The sequence below is a fragment of the Schistocerca nitens genome, chromosome 2, assembly GCF_023898315.1.
Source record: "Schistocerca nitens isolate TAMUIC-IGC-003100 chromosome 2, iqSchNite1.1, whole genome shotgun sequence".
Lineage (NCBI taxonomy): Eukaryota > Metazoa > Arthropoda > Insecta > Orthoptera > Acrididae > Schistocerca > Schistocerca nitens.
This window is the reverse complement of record NC_064615.1, coordinates 185,455,337-185,478,354: the sequence shown is the minus strand read 5'-3', so window position 1 is coordinate 185,478,354 and position 23,018 is coordinate 185,455,337. Positions and strand designations below refer to the sequence as shown.

The window sequence follows — 23,018 nt, the reverse complement described above, 5'->3', positions numbered from 1 at the left end:
ATTAACAGGTGTGAGATCCCCCACAAGAGTACTACAAAAAATTCCGTTAAACTGGGGCTACACAATAAATCACAAGAATTTAAAGATCGTCAAGGCACACAGAAAATGTTGTGGGGAAGGCGAACCAAATATACATTTTGGTAAAAATTTTAGAAGATGACTACAACAAACTTGAACATCCTCTTCTGGAATCCTTCTTGGGTGGGATTTATGGACATCGAAAACGTTCAAAGCGCAGCTCGTTTTGCATTATCACGAAGTAGGGGACAGGGTTCACGTTATGATATGTGAATTGACCGGCAATCATTAAAGCAAAGGGGTTTTCGAAATTTCAGATACCAAATTTCTCGTCCAAGCGAGAAGGTATTTTGTTGACTGCACCTACGTGGTGAGAAATGACTATCGTAATAAAGTATGGGAAATTAGAGTTTGCTCGGTAAGATTGAGTTTTCCATTTTTCCCAAGTACTGTTCGAGAATGGAACGGTCAAGAAATAGTCTGAAACTGGTATCACGAACGGTCTGCGAAAAAAAATTGTGTGATTTGCAGAGTAATCACGTAAATGTATATACAACGTATCCAGGCTTAAACAGTTAGAGTAATTTTATACATGCACCGGGTGCCCCTCTTCAGAGTTGTCAGGCGCGTTTTCTCCGACGTTTCGGCGGATGTTTGCAATTTTGTTTTCGCAATGTGGAGCTGGCGTTAGCCCAAGGAAACTCTGCTCATCACGTCCTTGATGCGACGGAAAGCGTCGGTCTTTTTCCCGTCACAAATAGCATGATTTTTAAAGCGTAATTTCACGGGACCATTTGATAGAGCGGTCCCCAGTTAGTGTAGTGCAATATGCGTTTTATCGATATTTGTTAACAGTGACAATAAGATACGATGAATAACCAGTACTCCAGGAGCGACCGAGCAGCGCTGCTTCACGGCAGTAGCAGGCAACGCGGCGAGGGCTGGAGTATTGCTTAAAACACATGGTGATGAGTATTTATTTGGGCTGACTCCAGCTACACGCTGGAAAGTACTGAAACGATTGCAAATGATGGGCAAACTAAAACTGGCCCGGAAAATGTTTCATGCACCTTAAGATAGGCAACCCAATTTACATCGTCCACGTCTGGGGTAGATTGTGTAAGTTTTTTTGTTTTGAGATGCATGAAATATTTTGCGGACCAGTATTATTTGTTCCATCCTGTACATATTTAATGACATACACTCCTGGAAATTGAAATAAGAACACCGTGAATTCATTGTCCCAGGAAGGGGAAACTTTATTGACACATTCCTGGGGTCAGATACATCACATGATCACACTGACAGAACCACAGGCACATAGACACAGGCAACAGAGCATGCACAATGTCGGCACTAGTACAGTGTATATCCACCTTTCGCAGCAATGCAGGCTGCTATTCTCCCATGGAGACGATCGTAGAGATGCTGGATGTAGTCCTGTGGAACGGCTTGCCACGCCATTTCCACCTGGCGCCTCAGTTGGACCAGCGTTCGTGCTGGACGTGCAGACCGCGTGAGACGACGCTTCATCCAGTCCCAAACATGCTCAATGGGGGACAGATCCGGAGATCTTGCTGGCCAGGGTAGTTGACTTACACCTTCTAGAGCACGTTGGGTGGTACAGGATACTTGCGGACGTGCATTGTCCTGTTGGAACAGCAAGTTCCCTTGCCGGTCTAGGAATGGTAGAACGATGGGTTCGATGACGGTTTGGATGTACCGTGCACTATTCAGTGTCCCCTCGACGATCACCAGTGGTGTACGGCCAGTGTAGGAGATCGCTCCCCACACCATGATGCCGGGTGTTGGCCCTGTGTGCCTCGGTCGTATGCAGTCCTGATTGTGGCGCTCACCTGCACGGCGCCAAACACGCATACGACCATCATTGGCACCAAGGCAGACGCGACTCTCATCGCTGGAGACGACACGTCTCCATTCGTCCCTCCATTCACGCCTGTCGCGACACCACTGGAGGCGGGCTGCACGATGTTGGGGCGTGAGCGGAAGACGGCCTAACGGTGTGCGGGACCGTAGCCCAGCTTCATGGAGACGGTTGCGAATGGTCCTCGTCGATACCCCAGGAGCAACAGTGTCCCTAATTTGCTGGGAAGTGGCGGTGCTGTCCCCTACGGCACTGCGTAGGATCCTACGGTCTTGGCGTGCATCCGTGCGTCGCTACGGTCCGGTCCCAGGTCGACGGGCACGTGCACCTTCCGCCGACCACTGGCGACAACATCGATGTACTGTGGAGACCTCACGCCCCACGTGTTGAGCAATTCGGCGGTACGTCCACCCGGCCTCCCGCATGCCCACTATACGCCCTCGCTCAAAGTCCGTCAACTGCACATACGGTTCACGTCCACGCTGTCGCGGCATGCTACCAGTGTTAAAGACTGGACTGCGATGGAGCTCCGTATGCCACGGCAAACTGGCTGACACTGACGGCGGCGGTGCACAAATGCTGCGCAGCTAGCGCCATTCGACGGCCAACACCGCGGTTCCTGGTGTGTCCGCTGTGCCGTGCGTGTGATCATTGCTTGTACAGCCCTCTCGCAGTGTCCGGAGCAAGTATGGTGGGTCTGACACACCGGTGTCAATGTGTTCTTTTTTCCATTTCCAGGAGTGTAGTAGGGTATCTAGGGGCTTCCTGCATATTTGTCATTTTTGTAGATCTGAAGACAGGATTCAATGGCCGAAACGAGTAATCAAATTTACCAGGTTGTTGTCCGGCTGCTTAGATGGGTAGTGACGCGCTCGCGTCCCATGCAAGCGGGCCCGGGTTAGATTCCCGGCAGGGTTGGAGATTTTCTCCACTCGGGAACTGGGTATTGTGTTGTCCTCATCATCATTTCATCCTCATCACTGGTGCGAAGTCGCCCAATGTGGCGTCGAATGAAATAAGACTTACACTTGGCGGCCGAACTTCCCCGAAAAGGGACCTCACAGCCAACGATGCCATACGCTCATTTCCGTTTACCAGGTTGTTGTATTTAAGGGCAGCTACACGCGAAGGTCCACTGTGGGCTGTAATTATTGTATGGCAGCGAAATTTAGTAGATAAAATGGTTCAAATGGCTCTGAGCACTATGGGACTCAACTGCTGTGGTTATCAGTCCCCTAGAACTTAGAACTACTTAAACCAAACTAACCTAAGGACATCACACACAACCATGCCCGAGGCAGGATTCGAACCTGCGACCGTAGCAGTCGCACGGTTCCGGACTGCGCGCCTAGAACCGCGAGACCACCGCGGCCGGCTTTAGTAGATAAATTAATGCTTTAATGCTAACCCAATTTATACTTGAAAAAAAGTCAATTGCTGCTACTAGATGAAAATCTGGCGCTGTACATTGTTTTATGACGTTGTTACATCCACGTTCTCATCTGGTAAGCCATAAACTGAGTGAACAGTATGGCTGTTGAGACGAGAGACGGTGCGCTCTTAGTCAAAATATTTTATGTGAACGGCGGAAATTACAGTGCTGCATTGAGAGAATATCGCCTACTGAATAGTTTGAGGAGAGGCCCAATGTCATTACAAGGGTTAAAGAAGATGATAATGAAATTCGAAAACACTGGTGAGCTAGGCGTAGCATTTGGAAGAGCAGGGCGTCCTACCCCCGTGAAAGTTGTTGAGGAGATTGCTGTTGCTATAACTGACCTTGCAGACGTGCCACCGGTAGTGCTAGTGCTCGAGCAGTGTCAAGAGAATTGTTCATCCTATGGTCAGCAGTCTACAAAGTTTTGTAGTCTACTTTAAACAGGTAGATCCAGACGTTGCAGCAACTGAAACCTCATGGTCGCAGCAACGTTCTGAATTTTCTCTTCGGTTTCTCGTAAGGATCGAAGCTGATGATATATCGCCAGGCAATATTGTATTGAGTGACGAGGCATGTTTTTCATTAAAGAATGCAGTGAATACACACAACTGCCGAATCTGGGGCGTGTTGTGCAAAAAGGGTCATTGCACTCGCCATATGTGAATGTATGGCGTGGATTCAGAAACACATTTGTTCTCTGTCCGTTCTTTGGAGAGAATACACCCAGAGTGCCTGTCAGATGTACCGTGACGTCTCCAAACTATGGAGACCTTCTTGTTCAGCATGTGATTTCCACTCTGGATATGCGCGTCTGTGTGGAAACCACTCTTTTCATGCAAGAAGGGTAACACTTCGTGTCGATTCCCCAGTGAAAGATCTGTTTAATGCAACCTTCTACGAACGTGTTATCTCCACAGATTTTCCAGACGCATGACGTGCAAGATCACCTGATCTCTTCCATGTGGGTTTTGACTCTGGGGATATTTGAAAGAGCACTTGTATCAGGGGCACATTCGGTCTCTACATGGGCTGAACGGCAGTGGGCAGTATACAGCAACACGTTGCTCAGATGCCACCGAAACTGCTGCGAGTAACTGTTGATCACCGCGTTTTATGGTTGCAGTATCTCGTTGATGTATCTGGTTCTCATATTGGGCGAATTGTGTAACCGGCACTTCATAATAAAATCAACATTATGCCTTTCTCAGTTGATAATCTTTGGTTAGTTTGGGGCAACAATCACATAATAGCGTTTAAATGAAATTTCAGTCAAACGTGCAGTCAAATGGCGGAATTTTCATTTAAACACAAATGTTTCTCACTTGTTTTTAGATTTTCTGCCCACGTCCCGGTCCTGACTCATTGCATACATATAAATATCTATACAATTTCTTCCATTACACCGTTGCGGCTGATGCAGCAACCAGTGTAAGATTTTGGCAAAAAATGGAATCTTGGTTACAGAGAATTTTGTTTCCAATTTGAGTTACGCGTTTTGCTGTGTAGGAATTTGTACACAAGAGTAAGGACAGGTGGGCTACAGAATGGTCCAGCCACTTTCGTCATGGCAAAGCTGAGCACGAGCAGGAATGATTAACGAACAAGCTGACACAGCAAGCAGAAGATTTACTTAACCTGTATTTCTACATGTGGACGAAAGCTCATTACAAATAATGCAGCAAGAAATAGAATCCAGCTCTCAAGGTCAACAAGGAAGATACTCCCTAAAGTAAGCACAAACAACGGTGTCGTAGCGATGAGGCTCCCAGTGCAAGTGAGCTGAGTGGCTGCCGCCGGCCGTCCTACACCATGGCGGCTGAGGGCACTCGTGGTCCAGAGCCGCTGGAGTTGTGGCTCAGTGGGCACACACCATTGGGTCTGCCTGATCCCGCGTGACCGCTATAAGCGTCTAACCGAAACTTGCGGTTCTGTTACCAACGGTGTCGATATCTGATACCACACCTTCCGCCTGTGGTAGGTATCTTCAGATTATAGAATCTTGTCACGGCACACACAATCCATAAAAATCATTACTGATGCAGACACATCGCAAAATGCAATTAGGATACCAAAAAGTTGAAAAACCTCATTGCCTGTGAAATGGGTTGCAATGAGTAAGGATCCCAGTTGATAGCCATTGGGGATTTTCATCTTTTTGATATTCTGGTGGCATTTTGCGATGCATTCGCATCGTGTAATCATTCTTACGGATTGCGTGTGCCATGACAAGTTTCTGTTATCTGAAGATGGCTACCACAGGCGAAATGAGTCAACGAAATTTAGAAATAAAGACCTCCGCAACGAAGACTGTATTATTAGCTCATATTTCTATATGTCTTTCCTGCATTCAGAGCGCCTTATTTGCACCTTGTGGCCAAAATCTGAACTATTTTTTTTTCAGCGGAGATGGAGGCCGCAGTAACGAATTATAGTAGCTACCAAATTTCGGTGCCACACTATAATTTGAGTGCACATTTGATATCTGTGAGTAACTGCATTTCAATAATAATATCCTGGTATTACATCGGATTTGTGACAATACACTGAAGCGCTAAAGAAACTGGTGTAGGCTGGCGTATTCAAATACAGAGATATGTTAACAGGGAGAATACGGCGCAGTGGACGGCAACGCCTATATAAGACAAGTGTCTGGCGCAGTTGTTAGATCGGTTACTGCTGCTACAATGGGAGGTTATCAAGACTTAGGTATGTTTGAATGTGGAGTTGTAGTCGGCCCACGAGCAATTGGACACAGCATCTCCGAAGTAGCGATGAAGTGCGGATTTTCCCGTACGACCATTTCACGAGTATACCGTGAATGTCAGGGATACAGTAAAACCTCAAATCTCCGACAGCGCTGCGGCCGGAAAAGATCCTGCAAGAACGGGATTAACAACGACTGAAGACAATAGTTCAGGACAGAAGTGCAAACCCTCTGCAAATTTTTGCATGTTTCAAAGCTGGGCCATCAACAAGTGTCAGTGTGCGTACCATTCAGCGAAAAATCATCGATATGGGCTTTCGGAGCCGAAGGCCCATTCGTGTACTCTTCATGACTGCACGACACAAAGCTTTACGCCTCGCCTGGGATCATAAACGCCGGCATTGGGTTGTTGATGACTGGAAACATGTTTCCAGAATGAGATTTTCACTCAGCAGCGGAGTGTACGCTGTTATGAGACTTCCTGGCTGATTAAAACTGTGTGCCGGAGCGAGACTTGAACATGGGACCTTTGCCTTTCGCGGGGAAGTGCTCTACCATCTGAGCTACCCAAGAACGACTCACGCCCCGTCCTCACAGCTTTACTTCTGCCAGTATCTCGTCTCCTACCTTCCAAAACACGTTGCCTGGTCGGATGAGTCTCGTTGCTGCCTCCGGATCACGGGGTCTCGGGTTCGATTTCCGGCCGGGATGGAGATTTTCTCTGCCCGGGGACTGGGTGTTCGTGTTGCCCTCATCTTTCCACAATCATTCCTTGCGAGACTGGACTGTGTTCAGATTGAGGAAGTGTACGGACGCTGATGACTGCGCAGTTGAGCGCCCCACAAACCAAACATCGTCATCATCATCATCATCGTTTCAAATTGTATCGAGCGGATGGACGTGTACGGGTATGGAGACACCCTCATGAATCCATGGACCCTTCATGTGAGCAGGGGACTGTTCAAGCTGGCGCAGGCTTTGTAATAGCGTGGGGCGTGTGCAGTTGAAGTGATATTGGACCCCTGAGATGTCTAGATACGACTCTGACAGGTGACACGTACGTAAAGAACCTGTCTAATCCCATGCATCCATTCATGTCCACTGAGCATTCCGCGGACTTGGGCAATTCCAGCAGGACAATGTAACACCTCACACGTGTACAGTTGCTGCAAAGATGCTCCAGGAACACTCTTCTGAGTTTAAACACTTCCGCTGGCCACAAAACTCCCCAGACGTGAACATTATTGAGCATATGTAATGCGTTGCAATGTGCTGTTCACTTCTGCGTGCTACGATATAAGGCAGGTGTACCAATTTCTTTAGCTCTTCAGGGTACGTTAGTAGTATTTCCGGTTCTCGCAAATAGAGCTGGAAAGACGGCGTTGAGCATTCTAGGCGGAGCTTTGTGACAAACGTGAATAAACTGGGTGCGATGGACGGGGGGGGGGGGGGGGGGCGTGCGGCTCACCTGTCGCAGCGGCGGCGGTTGCGGCGCGGCGGGCGTCCAGACGTTGCCGTCGCCGGTCTGCGTCATCTTCTCGCTGGAGCAGACGTTGCGCGCGGCGCCGCCCGCGCCCGCTGCGCCTCCGGGGCCGGCGCCGGCGCCGCCGTGCAGCAGCACCACCTCGCTGAACATGACGCTGGAGCGCCGCCGCGGGCCGCCCGGCGGCGACAGCAGGCCCGGCGTCGCCTGCGGTGCACGGGCCGCGCTCGTCTCAGGGGAACGCTCCACACTCACTACTACCGTGTCTCTGTGTCTCAACAAATCTGCTAGCGTGGGACAAGGAAGCAGGACAGGTTAGGATTTAACGTCTCGTAGAGAAGGAGCACTCGAGCTCACGTGGGGGAAGCATGGAGCAGAAAATGGGCAGTGTGCTTTTTAAAGAAAATGTCCGTGGCATTTGTCTTAAGCGATTTAGGGCGATTTGTGGAAAAAAAACCGGATGTCCAGACAGAAACATGAACAGTCGGCCGGCCGAAGTGGCCGTGCGGTTTAAGGCGCTGCAGTCTGGAACCGCGACACCGCTACGGTCGCAGGTTCGAATCCTGCCTCGGGCATGGATGTGTGTGATGTCCATAGGTTAGTTAGGTTTAACTAGTTCTAAGTTCTAGGGGACTAATGACCTCAGAAGTTGAGTCCCATAGTGCTCAGAGCCATTTGAACCATGAACAGTCGCCCTACCAAATGCGAGTCTGTTGTCTTGGCAGTGCGTCTAGATGCAGCTGGAGAAGTCACGTTGGAAAAGGAAATGAACAACCAGAACGATTTTAATAGACAATGGATACGAGGGTCGTTCACTAAGTAATGGAGCACTTCTTTTAAATACTTATATGGGTATGGTGTCTGTTCTTTCGGACATGTCCGAAAGAACAGACACCATTGATGATCTGCAGCCGTATAGAACGAAATTAGAATTCTATATTAATACCTTCAGAGGGTCTATACAAGGGCGATGTACTTGAGGACAATATTATGGAAATGGAAGGGGATGTAGATGAAGATGAAATGGGAGATAAGACACTACGTGAAGAGTTTGACAGAGCACTTAAAGACCTGAGTCGAAACAAGGCCCCCGGAGTAGACACCATTAAATTAGAACTACTGACAGCCTCGGGAGAGCCAGTCCTGACAAAACTCTATCGTCTGGTGAGCAAGATGTATGAGACAGGCGAAATATCCTCAGACTTCAAGAAGAATATAATAATTCCAATCCCAAAGAAAGCAGGTATTGACACATGTGAAAATTACCGCACTATCAGTTTAATAAGTCACAGCTGCAAAATACTAACGCGAATTCTTTACAGACGAATGGAAAAACTGGTAGAAGCCGACCTCGGGGAAGATCAGATTGGATTCCGTAGAAATGTTGGAACACGTGAGACAATACCGACCCTACGACATATCTTAGAAGAAAGATTATTGAAAGGCAAACCTACCTTTCTAGCATTTGTAGACTTAGAGAAAGCTTTTGACAATGTTGATTGGAATACTCTCTATCAAATTCTGAAGGTGGCAGGGGTAAAATACAGGGAGCGAAAGGCTATTTACAATTTGAACAGAAAGCAGATGGCAGTTATAAGAGTTGAAGGGTATGAAAGGGAAGCAATGGTTGGGAAGGGAGTGAGACAGCGTTGTAGCCTATCCCCGATGTTATTCAATCTGTATATTGAGCAAGCAATAACGGAAACAAAAGAAAAGTTCGATGTAGGTATTAAAATCCACGGAGAAGAAATAAAAACTTTGAGGTTCGCTGATGACATTGTAATTCTGTCAGAGACACCAAGGGACTTGGAAGAGCAGTTGAACGGAATGGACAGTGTCTTGAAAGGAGGGTATAAGATGAACATCAACAAAAGCAAAACGAGGATAATGGAATGTAGTCGAATTAAGTCGGGTGATGCAGAGGGCATTATATTAGTAAATGAGACACTTAAAGTAGTAAAGGAGTTTTGCTATTTGGGGAGAAAAATAACTGATGATGGTCGAGGTAGAGAGGATATAAAATGTAGACTGGCAATGGCAAGGAAAGCGTTTCTGAAGAAGAAAAATTTGTTAACTGCGAGTATAGATTTAAATGTCAGGAAGTCGTTTCCTAAAGTATTTGTATGGAGTGTAGCCATGTATAGAAGTGAAACGTGGACGATAAATAGTTTATACAATAAGAGAATAGAAGCTTTCGAAATGTGGTGCTACAGAAGAATGCTGAAGATTAGATGGGTAGATCACATAACTAATGAGGAGGTATTGAATAGAATTGGGGAGAAGAGGAGCCTGTGGCACAACTTGACTAGAAGAAGGGATCGGTTGGTAGGACATGTTCTGCGACATCGAGGGATCTCCAATTTAGTATTGGAGGGAAGCATGGAGGGTAAAAAAGAGATGAATACACTAAGCAGATTCAGAAGGATGTAGGCTGCAGTAGGTACTGGGAGATGAAGAACCTTGCACAGGATAGAGGAGCATGGAGAGCTGCATCAAACCAGTCTCAGGACTGAAGACCACAACAACAACAACAACAACAACAACAACAACAACCTTCAGCTGCTGCAAGGTGTTGATATATATCAACGGGAAAAGGTGAAAATGTGTGCCCCGACCGGGACTCGAACCCGAGGTCTCCTGTTTGCATGGCAGACGCTCTATTCATCTGAGCCACCGAGGGCACTGAGGACAGTGCGACTGCTGATGTCCGAAAAAACAGACACCATATCTATATAAGTATATAGTTCTGGCAATACCGGCCATGACCTTCCTCTTCTGTGCGGATGCACATATATTACCCGAACTCTTACGAGACTTGGTAAAATTGTCTTCTACGTGTAATGAGTGTGTTGGGTAGGGACTCTACGAATTTAAAGTGTGGACATATAAGGTGAGAATGTGGGTTTCGCGGGAGGCGTGCGCGAGATAGTCCCTGCAATCGCACTATCCTCAGTGCCCTCGGTGGCTCAGATGGGAGCCGGCACGGTTGCTCAGCGTGTTCTGTCAGAGGGCTGCTCGCTCTCTGTAATAAAAAAACTGAGTACAGGAATCAACGATCAACTTGAACGGATGTCTTGTGACGTCCGCCCAGAGCAAACGCAACGAACAATACCAAACAAAAATGAAAAAAAAAAAGACGGGTAGAGCTTCTGCCATGCAAGCAGGAGATCCCGGTTTCGAGTCCCGGTCGGGGCACACATTTTCGCCCGTCCCCGATGATATATATCAACGCCCGTCAGCAGCTGAAGATATTAATACATAACCTTTTTTATAGGTCTGCGTAGTGTCTACTCTTTCGGACAAGTCTGAAAGAACAGACACCACTCTTTCTGTTAGCTGACTCGCCTCGATGGGCCATGAATGCACCACCTTCAGTGCGGGCGCACAGTTCTATGCGAGCTCCTGCGGGAATCTCAAAGTAGCGAGCAAGGAGGACGTCGAGGGGGACTGTCGATAGGTAGCGCTAGGCGGGAGTGTGTGTCAGCCGAAAGGCGTGCCGAGACAGTCCGAGCAACTGCGGTGAACACTGTGTCCAGAAGGCACAGTGGTTAACGCAACTGCCTAGTAAGCAGGAAATACTGGGTTCGATTTCCGGTCCGAGCACATTTTCACTCGTCGCCGCTGAATCCGCATGAAGTTCCGATGCAATTAACATCAATAAACCCTCCCCTTCCCTTTCCTCCCCGCCCCCTCTGCCTCTCCTTCACTTCAAATTTAAATTTTTTTCCTTGAAATCGGCCTGGTTTTACAACATATTATTACCTACTCTTCTGGGTAAAAAATCCTATTCTTCAACATAATCGCAATTTAATGCGACAGCCTTACGCCACCTTAGTGAGAGGACCTTTGTGCCCACATAACACCACTCTACTGCTCGACGTCGGATAATGTTCGACAAAAGATTGAGACACTCAATCTCATAACGCGCAATCTATACCGCGCAGATGGTCCTTCCTTGCTCTTTATGGTCTTCACTTAAGTGGCCAGGAACCCTCCGGACATACAACCGAGAGTACTCCAGTTGGTGGAAGAGTGTGTCAGCACTATCAATAGAGACACCCAGTTGAGCAACGAGGTGTTTGATTGTGATCCGTCGATCACCTCGAATGAGAGTGTCCGCACGTTCCTACATTGCAGGAGTCACAGGTGTATATGGCCGACAAGCACGTGAGACATCCGATAGGTTCGAGCAACATTATTGCGCTCATGATAGACGCATCGCCCAATGATTCAACGTGCTTTCGTTCACTGCCAAGTCTCCGTAGACATTCTGCAAGTGCCTATGAATATCTGATATGCTCTAGTTTTTCGCCAAAAGAAACTAAAAAACAGCGCTCTGCTCGGAACGTACCTTTGTTACAGATGCTATTTTGAAGGCTATGTACAGCGCTGCCACCCCTCTGAACTTCATGAAACTATAGTTTTCCGCGACGACCCACAGCAAATTTCAAAAATTTTTTCAACCGAAATTGGCCGAGAAAAAGATGTATTGCATTACTTATTCAACGTCCTTCATACAGTCGGATTCCGATGAAGCAAGTTTCAGAGTACCAGGAAAATATTGCGAGTGGGAAACCCACAGCACCAGATGCTACGAGTTCTCCTAAGAATTCCACGTGTCGTGACGAGCGGATGGGAGGCTGCACAAGAGCAGAAACAAAGGATGAATCCAGACGCAACAAATAAGGTGACAGATTCGGGACCCTTTGATGATGAGCAACCCGCTGGTATATTAATAATTTGTATACCAATTTTACTTCGTTTTGTCTAAAAATTCAACCGATAATTACAGCATTAGAATAAAATTTTGGGAAGTAATGAGAAGGGTTATTGAGAGAAAAATAGATTAACCTGATTAAAATGTTACACATGAACACAAAAGTAATGATTGACATGGGAAACAAGCTTACTCAAAGTATTTTACTAGACAAATGTCTAAACCAGGTTGTGGAATGTCATCTATTATTTATTTGGAACAGGCAACGAATGGCTGATACAAAAAATGCTCTGGCCGGTGATCAAGTTATATTCTCTCAAGATCAAGAGGATGTGGATACATGCTGAGGAAGCTTAAGAGGGGGACATCAAATGGAATTCGGCAATAAGTCAGGAAAAGACGCAGTGAATGTTTAGGGGACTGTATTTGATGAAATCTGACGCTGAGAAAGCTAAAAATATTTGGGAACAATAACAGATAACTTGGGTACATGTGACAAGGATATTAGTTCCAGGACAACAGTGGGGAAGAGAGCTAATAAAGCTTTGCGTGGAGTAATACGGAATAATAATATTGAGCAAGACACAGAGAAAATAATATTTAAAATGTGGTGGACAAAATAGTTTGGTATGGAGCTGAAATGTGTCCTGAAACAATGAAAGTTACGCAGGAAGTAGAACATGGGAATTGAGCTTTATGAGAAGATATCTCACTTAAGGAGGCAAGATACTCGTAGGATATGAAATGTGTAGGTATGGAGGCGACTGGAGATAACGCGCTCCGTAACAAAAACTTTGGAGGTTGGAACGCTTCAGACGTACAAGCATGTACAGAGAGTGCCCAGCCATAGATGGCCAAGGAAGATTTTAAACTAGCAGCCTCCCGCAAGAAGAAGGAGAGGAAGGCCAGCACTAAGATAGGAAAAATCATACAGGAAGCAATGGAAGACACAAATCTAGCCCCGGCAGATTGCAACGAAAGAGGCCTGTGGAGGTCGAAAACGGCTAACTCCTGGGGGAAAGGAAGAAAGCGATGTAATTATAGGCCAGACATACAGAGGAGCTGGAATCTCGGCTGCCGTCGTTTTGAGAACAGTTAACAGCTTGTTCGAGATGGCGGTATCGTTAAAACGATTCAAGTTTGAAAGGAGCGTCTTCTTAGTCGTGAGACGCACTAAAACACAGAAAAGACAGCCGCTCTAACGGTTGATACGGCACCAGGGCAGGGAACTTCTGTGGCCAAAGGAAAGTGGCCAGTCTCTGTGGCCCATCAGGCTAGAACTATACGCTCTTCCTTTGAAGGCGTAGGTATATTAATGTGGGGCAGCAATCGGTCTTTAAAAGGCCTGGCCAGCGTCACTTCTGCCCATTGTGTGAGAACTTCTCGGAGCGACTAGTAGATGATTCTACACCGACTGAGACCGCATTGTTCTATACTCACAGCCATGCTGTAGTAAAGTTAAACTGTTCATTAGTTTGAATACAGGTCAGTAAAGTCGATCGATTTCCATCGCCGTTTCGTTCGTTTGGTCATCGCAAGTATTTCTACATCTGCATTCCGCAAACTATCTTACGGTGAGTGGCGGAGGGAGTTTGTGTATCACTGCCACATCCCCTTTTTCTGCTCCAGTCGCGTATGGTTCACGGGAAGAACGATTTGCTGGTAAGCCTCCATGTTGACTCGAATCTCTCTAATTTTATCTTCATGGTCTTTTGTCGAGTTATACATAGGAGGAAGCAATCTACAGGGTGTTTAAAAAAGGACTTTACAACTTTGAAAATTCATATAATTAATTCATAGTACTTTCAGAGGTGATTGTAATGTCAGTTTGTAGAGAAATACATCAAATTTTGTCTCGCGTAGTTCGCTAGTGCCAAATTACAACGTAAGGAGCGCTAGTAGTTGTTGTGTTAAGGATGGCTGCCTTCACTGGACGCGAGCGTGCTAGCTGTTTGTTTTGATTTGAAGAATCGAAGTCGGCGACAACAGTTCAGCGTAATTTCCGTACCAAGCACGCTAAAGATCCTCCTAGTAGGCCTACAATTTATGAGTGGTACAAATGTTTTGTGGAAACAGGGTGCTCGGTAAGACATGGGAAATCCTCAGGTCGTCCAAGCACATCTGACGGCATCCTTGAGCGAGTGAGACAACGTTTTGTCAACAGCCCTACCAAATCGACCCGGCGTGGATCTAGCTAACTGCAAATCGCACATACGACTGTTTGCCGTGTGTTGAGAAACCGTTTGCATTTGAAACCGTACATATTGACGTTCGTACAAGCAATAAAAGACAAGATAAAATTACTCGAAATAGCGTCTGTGCGTATTTGTTAAATCGATTACTTGAGGATGAACGTTTCTTGGACAACATCATCTTTTCTGACGAGTCGACTTTTCACTTAAGTGGCAAGATTAGTACACCTAACTGTAGGATTTGGGGCAGTGAAAATCCACATAGAACATTGCAACGTATTCGTGATAGCCCTAAACTGAACGTTTTTTGTGCATTGAGCAAGAACAAAGTGTACCGCCCCTTTGTTCTGTGAGAGAACCATCAATGGGATAGTGTATCTGGATATTTTACAACAATGTTTGATACCACAGATCGATGAGGATGACTAAGAACGAAATGTTCACTTCATGGAAGGTGGTGCACCACTCCATTACTGCCTGACTTCCGGGATTTTCTCAGTGACCGCTTTCCAGGTCAATGGATTGGCCGTGATGCGCCAATTGCATGGCCCCCACGTTCCCCAAACCTGACACCACTCGATTTTTTTATGGGGATTCATAAAGGACGTCATGTTTGTACCTCCTGTGCCGGCTTCTCTATCTGAACTTAGAGCAAGAACTTGCGCCTCCACTGAGCAAGTTACACCTGCAATGCTACAGCGAGTTAGGGAAGAAATAGACTTCCGATATGTGCAGGATAACCAACGGAAGTCACAAACAACATCTTTAGTTTAAGGTAAAATAACTTGATGTGTTTCCCTACAAAATAACACTAAACCCAGTTCTATATCTTGTTTCAACGAATTTATATGAATTTTTAAAGTTGTAACGTCCTTTTTGAAACATCCTGTATTGGTTGTCTATTCTGGAAATGTATTCTCTCGGAATTTTAACAGTAGATCCTATTGTGATGCAGGACGCCACCCTTGCAGCGTCTGCGTCTGAGTTGAGTGATCATCTAGCGGATGCTTTCGCGCTTACTAAATAAACCTGTAACGAAACGTGCTGCTCTTCTTTGAATCTTCTCTGTTTATCAATACTATCTGGTACAGATACTCAAGTGTTGGCCATACGAATGTTTTGTAAGCTAGTTCCTTTTTTGATGGATTGCATTTCCTGAGAATTCTTCCAGTAATACTCAGTCTGACATCTGATGTTTACGTGGCCTTTTCATTTCATATCGTTCCGTACGCATATTCCTATACAGGGTGTTACAAAAAGGTACGGCCAAACTTTCAGGAAACATTCCTCACACACAAAGAAAGAAAATATGTTATGTGGACATGTGTCTGCAAACGCTTACTTTCCATGTTAGAGCTAATTTTATTACTTCTCTTCAAATCACATTAATCATGGAATCGAAACACACAGCAACAGGACGTACCAGCGTGACTTCAAACACTTTGTTACAGGAAATGTTCAAAATGTCCTCCGTTAGCGAGGATACATGCATCCACCCTCCGTCGCACGGAATCCCTGATGCGCTGATGCAGCCCTGCAGAATGGCGTATTGTATCACAGCCGTCCACAATACGAGCACGAAGGGTCTCTACATTTGGTACCGGGGTTGCGTAGACAAGAGCTTTCAAATGCCCCCATAAATGAAAGTCAAGAGGGTTGAGGTCAGGAGAGCGTGGAGGCCACGGAATTGGTCCGCCTCTACCAATCCGTCGGTCACCGAATCTGTTGTCGAGAAGCGTACGAACACTTCGACTGAAATGTGCAGGAGCTCCATCGTGCATGAGCCACATGTTTTGTCGTACTTGTAACGGCACATGTTCTAGCAGCAAAGGTAGAGTATCCCGTATGAAATCGTGATAACGTGCTCCATTGAGCGTAGGTGGAAGAACGTGGGGCCCAATCGAGACATCACCAACAATGCCTACCCAAACGTTCACAGACAATTTGTGTCGATGACATGATTGCACAATTGCGTGCGGATTCTCGTCAGCCCACACATGTTGATTGCGAAAATTTACAATTTGATCACGTCGGAATGAAGCCTCATCCGTAAAGAGAACATTTGCACTGAAATGAGGATTGACACATTGTTGGATGAACCATTCGCAGAAGTGTACCCGTGGAGGCCAATCAGCTGCTGATAGTGCCTGCACACGCTGTACACGGTACGGAAACAACTGGTTCTCCCGTAGCACTCTCCATACAGTAACGTGGTCAACGTTACCTTGTACACAGCAACTTCTCTGACGCTGAAATTAGGGTTATCGTCAACTGCACGAAGAATTGCCTCGTCCATGGCAGGTGTCCTCGTCGTTCTAGGTCTTCCCCAGTCGCGAGTCATAGGCTGGAATGTTCCGTGCACCCTAAGACGCCGATCAATTGCTTCGACCATCTTCCTGTCGGGACACCTTCGTTCTGGAAATCTGTCTCGATAGAAACGTACCGCGCCACGGCTATTGCCCCGTGCTAATCCGTACATCAAATGGGCATCTTCCAACTCCGCATTTGTAAACATTGCACTGACTGCAAAACCACGTTCGTGATGAACACTAATCTGTTGATGCTACGTACTGATGTGCTCGATGCTAGTACTGTAGAGCAATGAGTCGCATGTCAACACAAGCACCGAAGTCAACATCACCTTCCTCCAATTGGGCCAACTGGCGGTGAATCGAGGAAGTACAGTACATACTGACGAAACTAAAATGAGCTCTAACATGGAAACTAAGCGTTTCCGGACACATGTCCACATAACATCTTTTCTTTATTTGTGTGTGAGGAATGTTTCCTGAAAGTTTGGCCGTACCTTTTTGTAACACCCTGTATATTGTATGGTTTCCAGCGATTATTCTGCAACGTCTAATGATACAATAAAGGATCTTTCTGTCTATATACTAGCAATATGTCACATTTGTTTACGCTGAGGGTCAATTGCGACTCCCTGGACTAAGCGTTGATCCTCTGCAGGTCTTCCTTCATTTCGCTAAAATTTTGTAGCGTTGCGTCTTCTCTGTATACAACAGCATTATCCGCTAAAAGCGTTATGGAACTTCCGACGTTCTACACACATCGAAAAAAGTTTTTCATCACCTAGGTTCCGAGAGTTCCGGAACCTCTACAGGAAATTGGAATAGAGATCAACATAAGCATCGTTTCCGCCCTTTTTATTGCTCATGGAAACCATACATTGCATGTTGTACCACCATACAGCGAAACCTTCAGAACTGGTGGTCCAGATTGCTGTACACACCGGTACCTCTAATACCCAGTAGCACGTCCTCTTGCATTGCTGCATACCTGTATTCGTCGTGGCATACCATCCACAAGTTCATCAAGGCACTGTTGATCCAGATTGTCCCACTCCTCAACGGTTATTCGGCGTAGATCCCTCAGAGTGGTCGGTGTGTCACGTCGTTCATAAACATCCCTTTTCAATCTATCCCATGCATGTTCTATAAGGTTCATGTCCGGAGAACATGCTGCCCACTCTAATCGAGCGATGTCGTTATCCTGAAGGAAGTCATTCACAAGATGTGCAGGATGGGGGCGCGAATTGACGTCCATGAAGACGATTGCGTCGCCAATATGCTGCCAATATGGTTGCACTGTCGGTCGGAGGATGGCATTCACGTATCGTACAGCTGTCAAGGCGCCTTCCATGACCACCAGCGGCGTACGTCGGCCCCGCATAATGACACCCCAAAACAGCAGGGAAACTCCACCTTGCTGCACTCGTTGGGCAATGCGTGTAAGGCGATCAGACTGACCGGGTTGCCTCCAAACACGTCTCCGACGATAGTCTGGTTGAAGGCATATGTGACACTCATCGGTGAAGAGAACGTGATGCCAATCCTGAGGGGTCCATTCGGCATGTTGTTGGGCCCGTCTGTACCGCGCTGCATGGTGTCGTGGTTGCAAAGATGGATCTCGCCATGGACGTCGGGAGTGAAGTTGCGCACCATGCAGCGTATTGCGCGCAGTTTGAGTCGTAACACGTCGTGCTGTGGCTGCACGAAAAGCATTATTCAACATGGTGGCGTTGCTTTCAGGGTTCCTCCGAGCCATAATCCTTAGGTAGCGGTCATCTACTGCAGTAATAGCCCTGGGACGGCTTGAGCGAGGTATGTCATCGACAGTTTCTGTCTCTCTGTATCTCCTCCATGCCCGAACAACATCGCTTTGGTTCACTCCGAGACGCCTTGTTGAGAGTCGTTCCTGGCACTAAGTAACAATGCGGACGCAATCGAACCACGGTATTCACCGTCTAGGTTTGGTTGAACTACAGACAACACAAGCTGTGTACCTCCTTCCTGGTGGTATGGCTGGAACTGATAGGCTGTCGGACCCCCTCCGTCTAATAGGCGCTGCTCATGCATGGTTGTTTACGTCTTTGGGCGGGTTTAGTGACATCTCTGAACAGTGAAAGCGACTATGTCTGTGATACAATATCCAAAGTCAACGCCTGTCTTCAGGAGTTCTGGGAACCGGGTGATGCACAACTTTTTTTGATGTGTGTATATTAGATCGTGTTTATACGAGGGCTTGCTGAAAAGTAATGCCTCCGAAATTTTTGTGTGGAAGCTCATCAAACATTTTAAATAGAACAAACGTCATTAACATTTTACATTTTTATTCTTTACGTCTACGTAGTTTTTGGGGTGTCGTGTCTCAATCGGTAAAAACGGAACCCTTATTGGATCGCTTTGCTGTTCTTCTGTGTGTCAATTTGGCTGTAAAAACCCTTTTCCTTAGGAACGGGTAGACGTACGAAGTTGAAATGTAAGTTACATATTGAGGTGTACGGCCCCTTGGTGGTGTAAAAGATCGTAGCTTCTGAGTCAATGCAATCAAAATATACGGCTGTTTATGCCACATATGCTGATAGTTGCAATCTCACTCATCGACTCGTGTAGGGTACTTCTCATAGATCTGCAGTGATGAAATTTGGCAAGAAGTAAGGTTTCACAGTACAAGTAAAGAAAAAAAATCTGAGAGTTGCTAATTTTAACTATATCGCATGAAAAAATATTTCTTTTGTCGTTCTTTGTCCTACGTCAAACTTGAAATTTACACTGTCAGTAATTTTGCATTCAGGCTGACTGCGTCGCAATGGCAACAGTCAAACATCAGGTAAGGAATGATTTTTATTGCTCATATGACACGTTTAGGAATTTATCCTTCATCAGATATCCACGAACGATTTACTGCACATGGATATGGCGTCTCACATATAATTTGAAAAGCAATGTCAATGTGCAGTAGTTGCTCCTGGATACCTGATGAACGGATAAATTGTGAAACGTGTCATATGAGCAATAAATTCATTCCTTGCCTGATGTTTGATTTTTTTCATTGCGAACCATTCAGATTAAATGGAGAACTACTGATTATTATAAAAATGGTAGCCTGCACCCTGCATGACTTTGTCACATTTATATTATTGAAATTAAAACTTTCTCGAAAATTTTTGTATCACTAGGACCGATATCTCGTCAGTATTAGTGTCGATAACAGGCAAAAATGGTCGAGATCCTCGTTATCCGAAATGGATGAACTGTCTATATATATGATTAAGTTTGTGTAGAGCCCTCAATGTACGATCCTACTCGCCGCTGGCCAATGTTTTGTTAATACGGAAACCCTGGCGACGAGTGCGTTTCTCCAACGAGAGACCAGTTTCTTGATACCATCATTATACAATGTTTGACTTCGTTGACGGAGCCACAACTCGCTTCTACTTGTATCGCTTCATGACTACCGAAGTGGGGTACTCAAAGGTGTTCTTTAAGGTTGGGAAAGAGAGGAAAATCAGGTGAGGCCAAGTCGGGACTGTATGGAGGAAGACCGATGACGGCGAACCCCTGGCGTCAGATTCTTGCAGATGTGTGACTGTGCGACTGTGTTAGTGTCTTGATGCCTCAGGAAATATCCCGTCAACCGATCCCTCTTTTTAATCTACATATACATGCATACTCCGCAAGCCACTACACATTGTATGGTGGAGGGTAGTGCGTAATACCGCTAGTCATTCCCTTTCCTATTCCTGTTGCAAAGCCCGCCCCGCTAGCCATGCGGTCTAACGCTCTGCTTCCCGAGCGGGAAGGCGTGCCCGTCCCCGGAACGAATCCGCCCGGCGGATTAGTGTCCAGATCCGGTGTGCCGGCCACTCTGAGGATGGTTTTTAAGGCGGTTTTCCATCTGCATCGGCGAATGCGGGTTGGTTCCCCTTATTCCGCCTCAGTTACACTATGCCGGCGATTGCAGTGCAAACACTGTCTCCACGTACGCGTACACTATCGTTTCTCTACCACGCAAACATTGGGGTTACACTCGTCTGGAATGAGACATTCCCGGGGAGGGATGGGGGGGGGGGGGGGCACTGGGGGCCGAACCGCACAGTAACCCTGGGTTCGGTGTGGGGCGGCGGTGGGGTGAGTGGACTGCTGTAGTCTGTTGTGGGATTGTATACCACAGAGGGCTACGGGGGGAGGGCGGGGGACGAACCCTCTCCGTCGTTTCTAGGTCCCCAGTTCAATACATACATACATACTCCTGTTGCAAATGTAACAAGAGAAATACGACTGTTGCTACGGTACCGCACGAGCTCTGGCTTCTTTTGTCTTAGCGGTCCTCATGCGATATACCTGTCGGAGATAGTAGGATAGTTCCGTATTGTGTCGCAAATGCCGGTTCCCTAAACTTCCTCAAACGTGTGTCGCGAAAAGAACATCTTCTCTCCAGAGACTCCAGTGTGACGTCATGGAGCGTTTTCGTATTACTTTCGTGTTGACTAAACCTACCGGTAACCAGTCTTCTTCAACGACTATTTTTAACTCAACCTGTGGGGATCCTAAACACTCGAGAGTACTCAGGAATGGGTCGCACAAGTGTTCAACAGTCTCCTTTATAAATTACACCTTTCTAGAATTCTCCCATTTCTGAGTCGACTATTCACCTTCACTACTACTGTACGTACTTGCGCTCTATTTCTGCATTGCAACATCATCCCTAGATTTTTAATCGACGTGACGGTGCCAAAAGTACATCACTATTACAGTATTCGAACATTACAGGATTGTTTTCCCTACTCATCTGCATTAGCTACATTCAGAGCAAGCTGCCATTCATCACATCAAACACAAATCCTGTCCAAGTCATCCTCATTTCTCCTACAGTCTCAACTCAAAGATAAGACTTCCCGTGCTGCTCAACCTATCTGTCAGATCGTTTACTTATAGGGTTTTTATAAATTAATTACACAAAAATAACTTTAAATTGCGAAAAAGATGAATAACTTGCAGAAATGTTTGATACAGCACTGAATGCCATCGTAAATGTAGTTTTAACTGACGAAATGATCACATGGCAAGGGTTCTAAGGTCAGAGTAGCTTTTCTGAGGTCACTAAACTATGTTTTCGACAGCATATTTTCAGCAATTAAGCTTTATGACGCGCTGTCTCTGTATAACGGGCACTTCACGTCTATAGAAATATACCCAAAGTGGTGCTGCAGTGACAAAAAATGAAGACAAAGGTTCTTAACATGCCTGAAAAGAGCTGAGAATGACACGAAAAGTTATCTAAAATTGGAAAGACTCAAAATCGAGTAAAATATTTGTAGTAAAATTTTTAAAAATTTTAAAATGCAAATCATAAGCCGATCTTTCGCTATAAACTGCAATCGAGGAGCAAAGTACGCAGGAAAAAAATTAAAGTGAGCGATTTCGTGTTAACCTTATATTGTGCGTAAGGTCTTGTTAAGTACGTCAAAGCACATAAACTTGCCGAAGTGCACTACCACAACAAAACAATTAATGTTGAGCAATAAACGTTTGAGAATACTTTTGTCTAGGTAACAATTAAAGTGATCAGTACTGCAAAATCGCAAGTAAATGCTGGCATATTAATAACTTGTGTAACCGCCAGAATGTTTAACGCAAGCATGGAAACGTGCATGCGTTATGTTGCACAGGTGCTAGATCTCAGTTTGCGTGATGGAGTTGTATGCTTGTTACTCTTGGTCGGTCAATACAGGGACGGTTAATGCTTTTTGTGGATGACGCTGGAGTTGTCGTCCGATGATGTCTCATACGTGCTCGATAGGCTACAGTTCTGGTGATTGAGCAGGCCAAGGCAACATGTCCACACTCCGTAGAACATGATGGGCTGCAACAGTGGAACGTGGGTGAGCGTTATCCTGTTAGAAAACACCACTTGGAATGCTGTTCGTGAATGGCAACACAACAGGTCAAATCAGCAGGTTGACGTATATATTTGCAGTCAGGGTGCGCTGGATAACCACGAGATTGCTGCTACCGTCATCCGAAATCATACACCAAACCATAACACCACGTGTAGGCCCAGAGCGTCTAACACGCAGACAGGTTGTCTGCAGGCTTTCAACTGGCCTCCTTCTAACCAACTCACGGCGATCACTGGCGCCGAGGCAGAACCATCTCTCATCAGAAAACACAACAGACCTCCGCTCTGCCCTCCAATGAGCTCTCGCTTGACATCTTGAAGTCGCCAACGACGATGGTTTGGAGTCAGAGGAATGCACGCTACAGGGTGGCTGTCTCGG

General features: G+C 46.2%; 1 protein-coding gene across 1 annotated transcript in view; it reads right to left on the bottom strand.

Annotated features, from left to right (window-relative positions):
- The window catches only part of LOC126234906 (voltage-dependent T-type calcium channel subunit alpha-1G), a 790,867-nt gene that overhangs the window by 437,850 nt on the left and 329,999 nt on the right, over nucleotides 1-23,018 (bottom strand). Inside the window, exon 10 of the mRNA XM_049943646.1 lies at nucleotides 7,643-7,735. Within this exon, the coding sequence (XP_049799603.1) occupies nucleotides 7,643-7,735 (93 nt within the window). The remainder of the gene's footprint in view (nucleotides 1-7,642; nucleotides 7,736-23,018) is intronic.